Below are 15,200 nucleotides of genomic sequence, written 5' to 3'. Positions count from 1 at the left end.
AGGGTTTTCAAATTAACAACAGTTAAAACAACAGTTAAAGTGGGATCAAGAGAGAAAAGGGATAAAGGGGCTTGAGAGATTTCCCCCTCTAATTCATTGACACAACCTTGACCTAGGAGAGAGCAATCAACAGTGACTTTCCTTGAGAGATGGAAAAATCTGTCAATTTTAGTTTCTCTCCATTTCTCCAATCTTAAATTTGGTTCACACAAAAAAATCATCAGCAATTTAGTGCAGATTTATTTTCATAAATACATTTTTATATGCAGCTTTAACTAATGCTATACATTTGTTGCAAGCAATTTCCCCTAATATAATGCATTTTGTTTCTTGTTGTTTTGGTCATATGTGTTCTTAAGCACATTTCCCCCCAATATATGTGCAATTTTGTACATATTGTTAGGCTGGACAGCTGCATCACAAAATTAGGAGGTGTGAATTTCAAAGGGTAGCTGAGTTTTGGTTTGTGAATTGGTTTGAGAAGTATGAATTAGGTCATTAAAATACAACTAAGATAAAATCCCCTCAAACTTCCCTACTTGCAGAAAAACCCTTTTGTGGTTCTTAGCCCATTTTTATGGATAAGCTTCAAGAAGCAACAGTGAAGTTGATGGGAGTAATTATTTTCATTTCCTTGTTTTGATTGTCTTTGATTGCAAATTATTTAGAAAAGGGACCATATGGTACTACTTCACACTGTTGGTAGTATCTAAATGTATTTTATTTATTATTACAATTAAATCCTGCCCTCCTCCAAGGAGCTCAAGGTGGTGTACAGTGTTCCCCACCTCCTTGTTTTATCCACACAACAACTCTTTGCAGGTAGTTAGAGAGAGACAGTGACTGGCCAAAGGGACCCAGTAACAGCTTTTCAAACAGTGTATTTGAGAACCTGAGAAGTTGGTTAGTGGGAACCTATCAAGGGTTCTTCAACCATGGCATCCTATAAGGCCCAGCAAGATTTTCTGAAATACTTTGCTTTAGCCCACTATGATCCAAATCTAATCCTGTTCCATGCAAAAAAATTATATGGTGTGGGATTGCTTCATTTAATGAAGATGTTTCGAGTTGTTTATATGTAGCAAGGAATAAATTTTCTTTATTGTATGAGGAATATATTTAGAATATGCACTTAACTAAGAGTTGAAAATTACTCATTTCTTTTATTGTCTAAGAGTCTACCTTTGCCAGCTATTAACGCTGGTTGCCCAGGAAACTGCTCTGCACCCTGCTGTGAAGTTTGATAAAGAGCATTCTGAAATTGTTTTTATTTCCTGATATCACAACTGTGAATATAACTAATTTCTTTATCACCACTGCCTACAGTTTTAGCCTAATATGTGGGTAAAAAGAAAGGGGAGGAGGAGGAAGAAGAGAAGGTGGTAGTGGAGGAGGGAGGTGGTGTTTCTCTCTTTGAATCTTTCCAGTATTTGACTATTGTCTTGAAATGTGCATATGATTCAATCTCATATTGAATCAGTTTCCAGCTGGAGATGGTATGGACTGATTTTTAATCTGACTGGTGTTTTCCTTTTTTTCTATGTGTAGAGAATAAGGGCCACAGTAGATGTTCCGTTATGACATGTTTTTGTCCTGTTCCCAAATAAAGTGGGGGAATCTACTATTTTAGGCAAACAAAGAACTATGGAGGGGAAGGGAGCAAAACCAGCCCTCTCCCCTGCCTTACCTTATAGCACCCCAATGTTTTAACCAGTCGTCCTTCATTAGGTTTTTTTGTTTGTTTGTTTTTGCTTCTGCATCACACTGTTGACTCATGTTATCTACTTGTGATCTACTAAGACCCCTAGATCCTTTTCACATGTACTACTGGCAAGCCAGGTGTCCCTCACCTTATATTTGTGCAGCCGGTTCTACCTGCCTAAGAGTATAAACCAGGCATAGGCAAACTCAGCCCTCCAGATGTTTTGGGACTACAGTTCCCATCATCCCTGACCACCGGTCCTGTTAGCCAGGGATCTTGGGAGTTGTAGTCCCAAAACATTTGGAGGGCTGAGTTTGCCTAAGCCTGGTATAAACTTACATTTGCCCCTACTGAAATTCATTTTGTTAGTTTGGGCCCAGTTCTCCAATCTGTTAAGTTATCTTGAATCCCAGTTCTGTTTTCTATGGCATTAGCTACCCCTCCCAATTTGCTGTCATCTTCAAATTTCATTAGCTACCCTCAATTCCTTCATCCAGGTTGTCTATAAAGATGTTGAACAACAATGGGGCGAGGACAGAACTTTGTTACTTTTCCCCAGGATGATGAGGAACCATTAGTGAGCTGTGATGGCCTGGGATTCGGGCTCGGACTCAGAACCAGAGGAGTCTCAGTCCACACCAGATCTTTTACCTCAGACATCATCTGAACCCAGCCTGGATTCTGAAGAGTCCCAGTCTCCACAGGTTCCCCTGCAATAAACACCAGCTGGGCCGAGTCAGGGGCCTGAGCCTGTCCTGGCTCCAGATGCGGGTATTACCTCATTGCCTTCAGCTGGGCCATCACTTACAGCTGCTCCACTACCAGGTTGGTCAGGGGAGGCAGAGGCGGCCCCTGGGTCTAGTAACCCACCGACGTCTCCCGAGCTGCAGAGACTAAGGTCTGAGAGAAGGAGAGACCTGAGTACTCGCAGGAGGAGTGCTCGCCTGCGGGCGAAACAGGGAGGTGAGTCACCGGGGGATCGGGACTGGCCGTTACCCAGACAAAGATAAAAGGCTGTCGGACCCCGTCCAGGTTACGGGAGCAACATTGCAGTACGCCAGATCCTGCCTGTGATCCTGTACCTGTCCTTACCCGGTTTCCTGCGTCGTGGCCTACCACGGTCCTGTTGGACTGGCTCCTTGCGGAACCCTCGGCTTCTAGACCGGACCTGGACCGTGCTGCTTGGGTTTACCACCGGGCCCAGCACATGAGCACTCTTTGGGTTCAGTCAGTCAATCAGCTACAAATCCACCTTAACAGTTACCTCATTCAGCCCACATTTTACCAACTTCTCTGCAAGAATATCATGAGGCACCAAAGAAAGTTGTGTGGCCAAACCCGCTTAAAACAAACCATCATATCAGTATGGTTGCATAGGTACAGTTGGAATGCATCCATAGGCATATATTTGGGAGTCAGAAGCAGCTGAGGAGAGATTATATGGTGTATCTTTAGTGCTTTAGTGGTTTGTTGTCCAGAGGTAAAGTCCAAACTAGAAATTTCCATATTTATTTCCTCCAGTGTTTTTGTTTTAATGAAAAGCAACCTTAAAAGAGTTAAGGTAAGCAGGGAGTTGTTGCTTAAATCTTTCCTCTCCTACTTTTTGTAGGAGGAGTTATCCCCAGTGGGGGGAAATACAGGTCTCTGGGGAATGAATTTGAATTGGGGAGGGGGAAGGAAAAATATTATGTACTCCTGCCCACCATTCCTCCCTTCAAGATTCCAGCCTCCCAGGGGCTAAAAAGAGCACACCTGGATGTTTTCCAAACATCTTCACTTTATAATTCCTATTCCAGGATAATTCTTGGGCTCTCCTTTTAGTCTCTCTTAATTTTTATTTCATTTTGGAAATCATAGATCATCTCCATGAAGACTTGTGTAAATCTGTGCACCTGCTCTGATCTCAGTGTAGTTCCCATCCCTAATAGTTCTCTCATATTTTTCATCACTGCCTGATCGAAGTTCATATTTAGCAAATTTACAAAGTAAGATTTTGATTCAACATCCTTTCAGCTTGTGATTTGTATCAACTACGGTAGGAGTGCATGGGGGCTGGCAAAGTGAAAGGCCAGTAGAAGTTGGTTTCCCCCCTTGTTCTCATCAAGTTCAAGAAATATGAAAGGCCTCATCCTTGAGAATGACCCCAAAAAATCAGAATATGCACTGAATAAGCCTGGAGGGGCATCCAAGAACTTTATTTATGCCTAATTCAGCATTTGTTGCTCTCATTCCAGAAATAAAAGGGAAACAGCCACAGCAAATCAATGCACTACCAATAGACAGTTTTTGAGAGCTTTACATTGAAGTTGGCTGCATTCCCTTTTCTTTCTTTTGCCTTAAATATCATTTGAATCCCTTGAACTTTAACTGAACCATAAGGCAACTGTGAGGTTTAATAGCTACCTTCCAAAGATTTGACTTATCCATTGGATCTGCTATTTATAGGGTCCATTAGTACCAAATGTCTGTGTTGTTTTTATAGTAGTCATTAATAGTAGAAATACTGTTTCTGCTGCATTGACTGCTCCTCCTGTGTCACCAAAAATATCCATCAAAATAGTGCTATGAACTGAACCTTACTTGATAGCATCCCCGGAGGTGATTTTGTTTGTTAGTTTGTTCGTTATGCCTTACATTGAAGCTTCCATTACTCAGCAAAGCAGCCTCTCTTTGAGCGCTGCCTCCTATACGTACTTTAACTTTTAGCCAAATAAAGTCTGTGGTACTTAAGAGTTGTTGCATGGTTGCAAGAGCAAGGCTAAGATCTTGATACTATAACAAGGCATGGTCTGGATGATTGATGGCTAGTGGCCATGACTGAAGTAAAGACAGGTTCAGGAATAAAATGGGATCAGAAGTCAGGGTGTCCATGTTGGAGTGTTGATACAGAAAACTGTTGGAAACAAAAAGCCAAGGACTGTAGCTAAAGAATCAGACTGTGATGCCAATCTCTCATTTGCCGGCACCCTCAGAAGCATTTCTAGATGTCTGCAGTAGATCCAGATTTAAACCCACAGATCTGGAACATCACATCTCCTCGCTATTGCCCACTGACAGCGGCCACAAAAAGTTGGAGAAAATTCAGAGAAAAATTTCAGTCGTCCTAGAGGGAGAAAATGGGGGGGGGGGGAGATCTCAGATATTTTCGCAGAAAAAATTCTCTCCAACCTGCAACAGCCATGAGGGTGTATCTGAATGGGTGATGGAAGGGAAAGGACTGGGTTTCTGCTATGAAACAGTTCAGGTGCGTTCAATATTCGATCCAACTGGTTGGAGTTTTTTTTTAAATTATTATTATTATTATTACAAAAGTTGAATTGAGCTTTCAAACCACTGAAGGTTCACCCAGAATTTGGAAGTATCGATAGATGAAAGGTATTCCACAGAAAGAGGACCACTGCAGAGAAGGCCCTTACTCGAGTTATGGCAGATGAATTTCTGCATGGCTAGAAGTGTCACCTCCTCAGGGAATGGGCTGGATTGTAAAGAGGGAGGCTCTCTCCCAGGCAGCCTGGTCCTAAGCTGCTCAGGGTAATAGTGGTTAGCAATAAGACCTTAAACTCAGCATGATAGTGAATAGAATCCCAAAGGCACATATTTTAAAACAGCTATATTCTGCACATGTAGTAGTTTATAATAAATATTAAATTGCAAAACTGAAAAATAAAATCTAAAAAATAATAGGTTGTTTTTTAAAAAAGGATGAGGAATGCAAGTGGTCATACTTGTATTTATTTAGAGAATTTATGTGCTGCCCTTCAGCCTAAGCTCCCACCAGACATATCTGACAGATGAGTCATTCTTGCCTCTTTTTCACCCACTCAGATATTGCCTCTTTTTCACCCACTCAGTATTTTTGCAAACATATTCGTGAATTATTAACAGCAGTTTGGAACTACTATAGAGTGACTTGGCAGCTGTACAGATCTCTGCTTGGCAGATTCTGGGCACACTGTTGATCTGACACTTTTGTCTCTGCTGACTGAAGTCAATAAAATTCTATCGTTATCAACTGTCCCACTACAAATAATTCAATACAATAGTAAATTATTGCCAGTAATGAGATAAAACAATAGTACATGTTAAATGCCAGGAACTAAGGTAAATATACACTTCCTAGTGCCAATCCTCCTTGCAGCTAAGACAAGTGATAATGCCATTTTTATATTCTGTTCCACAACATGTACTATCAGCTATTTTAATATGATGATACTGATGATGACCACCATAGCATTAAGCCTATCAGTGACATCTATTTTTATTGGCTTTGATCCAACCTCAGCATGTGGAAGCAGAAACTTTGCTCACACACAGGGATGGCACTGATAATGTCAGCGGCTGTAGCCCTCCCACCCCAATGTTGCCTCACATTTTTGGGAGGGGGGTTATGTGGAACAGCTGGGTGGGTGGATGGGTGTTTAGTGAAACAGACATTCTCTTGTGCAAAAGCACTTTCTCAGGTGTTTCCATTTCTGCAAGCAGAATGTGGGTCTAAACTTAATCACAGACCCTCCCATTGCTAATAAAAACTTGCCTGCTGTGATTTTATAGCACTGTGTGGGTCAATTTGACATCTTTTATTGGACTTTTTGTATAGTGGGAATGTATTTTGAAAGCAAAGTTTTGGCATATTTCTCCTTAGATACCATTTTCTAAGTGGCAGAAAACAGCACCAAAGGAGAAAACTGAGGGGATGATTTAAGCAGTGTAGAACGTGTTCAGGTGTCTCTAGAGATGTTAGTTTTAGTAGAATTACTGAGAACCATGGTTGATTTTAAGATATGCAGTAGGGGAGGCTTATAAGGAATGAAATCCCAATGACTCTAGTCATTGAAAAGATAAAGGAAGTGTATTCCTGTAGCTTACCTCTCCACCTGCCTTGGTCTTGTGGACACCTTGCTCAGGAGAAGGGGACTGCAAATGAGAAATAGGTCTTATCTACCTGCTAGGTGGTAATCCAGAAAACCAGCCCCAACTATGACCCAGCAATTGGAAATGGCTTCAGGCTTCTTGTCCTTACTGCAGACTTCAGGTCAGGTACAGCTGAACAGGCGGCAGCCTGGGAAGTGGAGGGAAGGAATGAGACGGTCAAAAGTGAGGCTAGGAACTGGGTGTTACTGTAAGGCTTGGTTGCTGATGAATTTAGGCTTCTTCAGAACCTGCTCAAATCCCCACACACCTATGAGCAAAATGGCACTGCCTTCATACCTGATGTTCATCAAGTGTGTGGGGATTCAAATATAGAGATGGTGTTGGATGCTGCTTGGTCAATGGACTAGCTTTCTATGGTCCTGCCACCTCAATCTTTGAACATTTTAAACAACCAGGAAAAAACTGCCTTGCCAACTTTTGTTTGTGTGCTTTTGGGTCTTTAGCTAGGAAAGCATATAGGAAAAGTGTTTTCCCTCCCTGAGGTTTCCTCCTCCACACTAATTGCTTTAGCTGAAGAGGTCGTTTTCACACTGAACTTTGCCCCCACATATACAGGTGAAATTCGGAAAAGTGCATTTATTACATTTCATTAATTACATTCCATTTATAATTGACCCACTTAACGACAAATAATTACAATTACAACAAATAAATGCTTGACATATCTTGCTTTGCATGCACTTTTTGATGATATTCTAATTTTCCGAGTTTCACCTGTAGGGCTGTCAATCCTGGAACTCAGATATTCTGGTTTCTTCTTGGGTCTTGGGGGCAAAGGCCTGTGGGATGAGGATGGCGCCATGTAGTTTTTGCAAATCATGTGTCTAAGCCACGGGTGTCAAACACAAGGCCCGGGGGCCAAATCCGGCCCGCCAGACCTCGTCATGTGGCCCGCCGAGCGCCCCAGCCAGCGGGACCCAGCAGCGGGACCTTGCTGCTGAAGCGCCGCGCCGACAAAGCGCCGACAAAAAGCTGGGGCCGGGGGGGTGTAGAAAGGCAGCCGGAGCAGCGCCGCACGGAGAGTCCCGAGCCTCTGCGACGCAGCAGTGCTCTGTAGCACTTTGAATCCTCCTCCTCCTCCTGCCACGGCTCGGCGCCTGGAAACGGCTGCTGCTGCTGCTGCTGCTGAAGCACAGACAAAGCACCCAGCAGCACCGCGTGGAGGAGGAGGAGGAGTCAAAGTGCTACAGAGCACTGCTGCGTCCCAGAGGCTCGGGACTCTCCGCACGGCGCTACCGGGCACCGACCCGGCAAGCCGCCTCCTCCTCCTCCTCTTGCCTCACCTCCTCCTCCTGCCGCGGCTCAGCCTCACAAACGTGCAACTCTGAGGCTTTACGCACTTCTCCTAAAACGGACACCCGCTGCCTCACGCTGCACGGGAAATGTTTTTGCCCCTGGGTCCCTTCACGCTCTTTTCTGGCGCTGAATCAAGGCGGCGACCCCCCCCTTCCCTTTCTTTCTTCCTCTCTCTCGTTCTTATTCTTTCTTTCCCTCTCCTTCCTTCCTTCTTTATCTCTGTCTTCTCTCCCTCTTTCTTTTTCTTTCCTTCTTTATTCCTTCTTTCCTACTCTTCTTTCTCTCACCTCTTTCCTTCCTCTCTCCCTCCTGCTCCCTCTTTTCTTCCTTCCTTCCTTCCTTCCTTCCTTCCTTCCTTCCTTCCTTCCTTCCTTCCTTCCTTCCTTCCTTCCTTCCTTCCTTCTGTCCTTCCCATCTTTTTCCCTCTGTTGATGCAGGGTGACTTTTCAGCATATATATATTTCCCTATATCACTTACATTAATGTGCTTTTGTTTGTCTTGTTGTTAATCTTACTACTGTCCCAGAAGAAGTATCCGCAAGGATAGTCCAAGTAGTAACAGCTGAAGCTGTGGCAGTCCTGAAAGGTGAACAGGAACAAGAAGCCCAGCACAAAGATCAGCCTGCACCATTACCTTTAGGTAAAGCAAGCAATCTCAGCTGTATGTTGTGTTACAAACGTCAAGCTTTTGCACTGCAGCTGTGGCCTAGATTTTTTCTTTTTTACTCATTCATTTATTTTAAGAGTTTAAGAGCTAAGATGCTGACATATTCACATTATTCAAGAGCAGGAGTTCTGTCCACATGATCACTTGCTGCAATTCTGCTTATTGCTTGAAAGTCACGAGCTTTGCCAATTCCAGGCGCATCCACACAAGGCTTTTAGTTTGGAAACTGCAGTGCCTCATATGCTTACTTTCTCTAAGGCATCCACATGATGTTGGCATCCAAGCATTCTCACACTATATTTTCCTTGTTGCTCTTCCATCTTTTCTCAGACTGCAGAAAGTCCATTTTTTTACAGAATAGAAGAGTAGCACACTTTCTACAGGTATAGAAGACCAGCATTTTTCTTCTGTCTTTTAAAAAGGACGAGTTGTTCCCCATTGAGGAAGTCAACACACCTTGTTTATAACATTTGTGCTGGGTGCCATTTTATTACCCCATTTTTTTAAAAAAATAATCTTTTAAATATTGCTAAAGCACTTTTCCAACTATATATATGTATATTTGAAAAAATGGAAAAGCAATAGCATATCATATAGCATTATTGTAGTATAGTGTTATAGTACTCAGCTACGAGCAATCACCAAAGAAAGAAGTGCTAGAGCACCATAATAAATTACCAACAGAATGGATTAAAGATTATAGTAGTTTTGTTAAGGTTTAAGAGGTAGAAGACAGGGTGCAGCACAGAGAAAGAAAGAAACACCATAGGAAAGAGGGTGGGAAGGTAAGCAGCAATTCTGTGTGCTCTGGCTTCCGTCACAGTGTCCCGTTGCGCCCAAAGTGGTTTAGTCATGCTGGCCACATGACCCAGAAAAGCTGTCTGTGGACAAACACTGGCTCCCTCAGCTTTAAAACGAGATGAGCGCTGCACCCCATAGTCGCCTTTGACTGGACTTAACCGTTCAGGGCTCCTTTACCCTTTTACCTAGATAGATAGATAGATAGATAGATAGATAGATAGATAGATAGATAGAGCAATACTCCTGATCATGTGGGAAATCCATTGTAATTCTTCTTGCAGCTTACAGTGGAAGAGCAGTGACAGGAGCTAGCCATGTGGAAGTAGTCCCTGTATCATGCAACATTTGAGGGAAGATGGAAACATTCCCTGATCCAATTTTCCTGATCCTTGCTTAATGCTTGAGATGCGTGTTTCAAACTCTGATGTTTGTCTTTAGAGTACTCCTCCCTCCCCCAGCATTTAAAGCAACCCAACCTTTTTATGTCAGTCTATGCTTTTATTTAAAAAGTTTTGCTCAGCCACATGTTTTGCCCACAGTTTTTTTTAAAGGGTGCAAAATGCATCAGGGTCATTTCTGGTGACAGAAGACCATCAAGGTTTCAAAGTGCAGAGTTCTTTGTAGGGCAGAATAGAAAGGTAACATACAGAACAATCCTGTTTCTTGATCTGTGCTGCTGGGGAAAGCTAAGATGTAGTCCTGCTCCAGTACGCTGGGGTGGCAAGGGGCTCTGCTGATGTGGAGGAGCCTATTGCAGCTTCTGCAAGCATGAGGTGTTGACAGGCTACTGCAGGAATAAGGCCCCAAAACAGGGCAGAACAAAACCAGTGAAAGATCCACTGGGTGCCAAGTGAGGTCAGCTACCAGAGAGGAGCCTGATCCAGGCTCCTCTTGTGCCATTGTGGAGAAAAATACTGCCCCCATCCTCCACTCTGGTCAGCATGAGCAGCAGGGCTTTGGAAAGAGCAATGGCTCCACTCATCCTGTCTATGAACTAGGATTGCTTCCTGAATTATCAGTTGAACACAGAACAAGGTTATACAGCTAGCACAAACAATGGATTGTATCTTATGGTAGCTTTGCAAAAAGCTGTACTTGGGGGATGTGCTTTTCATCCAGGACAATATTGGATATGGCACAGAAGACTGCAGTAGGTTGGGGTAACCAGTGAAAATTGGGTGCTTTACCTTTTGCATGTGGAGGTGCTTTCTTCTAAGTGCAAAACCACCATTAGATTCAACCCATTGTTTGGTTCAAACAAGCAAATGGAGCTTTAGCACATGTTTTAAGTTCTTGCTGAACTGCATTGAAAAATATCTGAGCCCTCATAGTAAAAGCTGCCATTGCATGCACACACCAAAATAAGCAAACAATGGTTTCCCTACAGTATGCATTCTGTGCTTGAATGTGAACATTCATTGGTGTATATACTTGTATAATGTATCACCACCACCACCACCTTTTGTAATAGAATGATTTTGACTTTTACATTGTTAATAGAGGCTTAACTTATCTACATGACATCACAGATATGTTGAAGAAAATGCTGATAGGCTATAGAACTCGATGCTTGCACTGTTACAAAACCATTTTCTGTATTCAGGTATAGCGACTTAGATGCACAGGTACAACTCTTCCAAACTGAATCATATTTAAGCCCTGCTGAGATCAATGAAAATGACATAAGAATATACTGATTTTCCCCACTGAAACAAATGGGCTTTAATGCTTAACTTTGGCAGAAAAATGCTTAGGCTTTTAAGAGGAAGGTTTAGGAAATGTCCCATGGGTCTTGTTCCCACTGTGGTTTTGTCCCTATCCCACTTTCGTGATACATATACTGCAGTTGGGTATTGAAAAGGAGGTTAGTGGTAATAGTTTCTGCTTAGCTGTGGGTCAGCCTTGAGCTGGTGAAATTCAAGATTTGGCTTTAAGCAGTTACAATATGAAAGTAAGTAGGTTCCGGAGAAAATAGGATTTAATCATTTATGTAAGTAATTATACGTTTATCCTTTCAGATACCTGTAAGTGAATTAAACATGTGGTTGGGCACCTCTATGTGATGTTCTTTCTCCCCTGAATGATATTTTTAAAACACTTTTCCCCTCCTGCTTTTGGCTTGTGAATGTGCTTTTCTTCAAGGCATGTAAGAATTATCAGGTCAATCATTCAAACAGCTTTGATGTAAACAAAAAACACTCTAGTATTTATGTACAACTTTACTAAAGAAACAAAAACAATAAGCTGTTTCAGTAGAATTATCAGCATAATGCTACATCATCTGAATCGAGTGTTTACTATCGTTGGTATAAGACAGTGCAAGTCTTAGATCCAACTCAATTGAAATGTTATAATATGCTGCCAGGTAACTGTAATGCAGATCAGCCTTCCCCAACCTGGTATTTTCCAGATGCTTTGGACCACAATTCCCATCACCCCCCAACCAGTGCTTTGCTGGCTGGGACTGATGAGAGTCCAACAACATCTGGCAGGGTTACCAGGTTAGGAAACACTGGCATAGATTGTCCAGTTGACATAACCTGATCTCAAAGCAGTTAATTGTTGTGTCTCATTTTTACTGTTCAATCTTTAGCAGTTGAAGAAACAGCTAACCTGCCTCCTTCTCCGCCCCCATCACCAGCTTCAGAGCAGACTGGAACATTGGAAGAAGGTAAGAATTCCCTTGGGCGTTGCAGAGCCCAAGAGAGGTAGGAGGATGACCTGTCAGCATTAATTTAAAGGGCAGCAAGCATTTTCCCTAATAGCAAGTTAGCAGTTCTACATCGCTGTAAAACACAAGCAGTACCAATATGTGCATTGTTATGTACGCATCTATATATATGTATGGTGATATTTGGGAGTGTATATTAACATGGGTGCAAGTTTTGTTGCGCCAGTGAATAGATATTCCAACTGGGCTTGAAAAGATTCTGGTACCTTGAAGACAGGGCAGGGAAAATTGTGGCCTTCTAGATATTGTTGGATTGCAACTGCCAACACCCCTGACCCAATATTGGCCATTGAGACTCATGCTGATGGGAGTTGGAGTCCAAGAGTATCAGGAAGCCCATTGGTTCTACAGCCCTGCTTTTAAGGCTTGCAGATAAGAGGATAATTCCACTTGGTACAGTTTCTCTTATCACTGACTACCTGTGATGAGAAAAGTTGAACTTAGAAAAATGGTTAAGGCAATCTCTCAAGTTCTGGACTAGGGAAACATAATTACTACTACCCAGTATACCCAACTCTAGAGGATGTAAAGGCCATCTCCTAGCAGTAGGAATGTCAATGTATTCTGGCAGCCCTCAAGACAAAACACAATAAAACTTTTTCTAGCGCTTTATTTCCATGCTGGGAAAAGGTTCGTTTCTTGAATTAATTTCTTTCCATCTTTCTTTCTACTTACTTTATATCTGTTTTCTTTTAAATTTAGACATGACAGGTAATGTAAAACATAACAACATAAATGTAAAAAATAATAATCGTATCTTCTTTCTCTTCCTGTATTTTTACATATCCAGTGAATATATGCTTTACCTGAAACTTTTAAAAGCACAGGAGCATGTCAGGGGGGTGGGGGGAGATATTCTTACTATTTTTAAAATTGAGATTTGTTTTGGGGGGGAACCAGACTCCTGGGGTCAGCATTTTTTTCAGATTTTACTGCAAACCATCATTATTCTTGTGAATACCTTCGTGGGTCCATGAATTTGTGTCCAAGTGCTAAGCTCTTTTTAATTTTGTGAAATTTAATATTGGAATAAATTTGATGTACCTGTGCCAGGAAGGGGGAAATGTTAACCCTCCAAATGTTGAAATGCAGCTTCTCTCATCCCTGGCCATTTGCTCCACTGCCTAGCACTGATGGATGTTGGAGTCCTGCAACAGCTGGCAGGCCACAGGTTCCCCACCCCAGGCCTGTATTGTAGAACCCCGTAACTTCAGCAGCCCCAATCTACAGAGCTCTGCAAAGCCTCCGTTGACAAAGAAATCTGAACATGTGCTTAAATCAAAAGGCCTCTTAGTCACGTGTTTAACAAAGGCTTGTTTCAGCCAATAGGATGAGATTTGCTTTTATATTGCACAGCTTTTTACCCGGCACTTCATTATGTTATTAAGGCAACCCTTTGGGGAAACTTTGTAGTCACAACCTTTGCTTCTATTGGATGTTAGAGAGTATGAAAAGTTAGAGCTGAGCTTCATGTACGTACAGAAAAAACACATGCTATATTCCTCCTGGGGCTATACTACTTCCCTGTGGAAGGAGAGAAACTATGTGATGTAAAACTATGTATATTTGAATGTTCATGTTTCTGCATGCATGTTTGGGTTTATAAGTGTATACATACCTATAATCTTAAGCATACAAATAATCATAAACTGAAACTTCCCTGTATGTGAAATGTTACTTAAGGAGAGTAATTAAACTTCTCCTTTGCAGGCAAACTTTCCACAGGAAAGGAGGTTTTAGCATGATGCAGAGTGTTAAGTCACTTGACTCTGAACTTGAAGGGCTACGGACCCAGAAGTGCTGTACTGTGTGTATATGAGCCCTTACCCTTCTTCTTAATGAAAGTACTAAGTGTAATATGTAACCTTGTTATTCAGTTAATGCCACTGAAAGAAGTCAAGGCCTTGCTGTGTTAGTGGATTGAGGTTGCTTTAACTCATCACAAAATCATCTTTCTTCCCGCTCCTGGTACGGAACGATATGGGAGCCAGTTTTATGTTTTGAGAATTGATTAAAGAAGTGCATAATTGAAAATAGCATGCTGATCCACCAGCTGTACTTGCTTGTCAGACATCAATGTGGAAATTAAGGACTAAACCATTACCTACTACTTACCTACTTACTTACTTTCTTACCTACTACTCCTGTGTGCACTGGGCTTACTTTTTGCCCCGGACTTTCTAGACACAGGTCCACTTTTGAAAGCTCCATGTTTGAGCAATTTCTTCCTCTTCTTCTTCTTCTTCTTCTTCTTCTTCTTCTTCTTCTTCTTCTTCTTCTTCTTCTTCTTCTTCTTCTTCTTCTTCTTCTTCTTCATTCTCCCCACTGCTTTCCCCAGGAAAACCTGGTGTTTAACATTGAATTGGAGCAAATGGCAATTAAGGTATTCTGTAGATTGCCGTTGCTCCAGTTCAGCACTGGAGAGCAGGTTTTTGCGGGTAAAGAGCTGGGGGAAAGAAGGAAAGAATGAAAGAATGAAAGAAGGAAAGAAAGTGTGGTAAGTGTGGATGAGCCCCTGAGTGAGAATTTTACAAGCTGACTTGTAAGTTGCTTGCACTGGTGCAATTCAGAGCTTGTGATGTGCCTATGCTATCTAAAGTGCTCACTTTGAGAAAATAGAATATCCCAATTTGAAGGGTTTGTTTGGCTATCTTTCTGTCTCAGAAGCACCCTTTTAACATTTTTGGTAGCCCACCAGACCTGCTGATCTGGATTCAGATTACAGTCTAAGATACCAGCATAAAATTGGCTTCAAATTGTAGTCATTAATGTTAGAACTGTTGCTTTTCTGCTGGTTTTCATTTTGTATAAAATGAAAATTGATTGATCTCCAGGAATGTTAAGGCTCCCTAATGAATTTAACTGCCAGCTAGCTCTTCTGTGTATTAGTATTTGAAAGAGATGAAACATCTCCAGGTCATTGTGACTCAGTAGAGCATGTTGTTCCCAGTGCTGCAGCTAGCAATTCGTACTGTATTTCTGTTTTTTAAAAAATCTGTATAATAGAGAAAATGATGGTTATAAAAATTAACCAAAAGGCTGATGTTTCTGTAGGATTCTGAAGCTATGAT

General features: G+C 41.9%; 1 protein-coding gene across 15 annotated transcripts in view; it reads left to right on the top strand.

Moving 5' to 3' along the window:
• MAP2 (microtubule associated protein 2) overlaps positions 1-15,200 on the top strand; it is a 241,407-nt gene that overhangs the window by 165,228 nt on the left and 60,979 nt on the right. For 11 of the 15 annotated variants that reach the window (XM_060282236.2, XM_060282233.2, XM_060282230.2 and 8 more), the window contains 2 exons: positions 8,457-8,570; positions 11,992-12,069. In XM_060282236.2, the coding sequence (XP_060138219.1) occupies positions 8,457-8,570; positions 11,992-12,069 (192 nt within the window). The remainder of the gene's footprint in view (positions 1-8,456; positions 8,571-11,991; positions 12,070-15,200) is intronic. The other 4 variants (XM_088669015.1, XM_060282211.2, XM_088669041.1 and 1 more) reach the window with 1 other exon arrangement.

Source organism: Zootoca vivipara, chromosome 1 (genome assembly GCF_965207765.1).
Source record: "Zootoca vivipara chromosome 1, rZooViv2.hap1.1, whole genome shotgun sequence".
NCBI lineage: Eukaryota > Metazoa > Chordata > Lepidosauria > Squamata > Lacertidae > Zootoca > Zootoca vivipara.
This window is presented reverse-complemented; position numbering and strand designations above follow the sequence as displayed.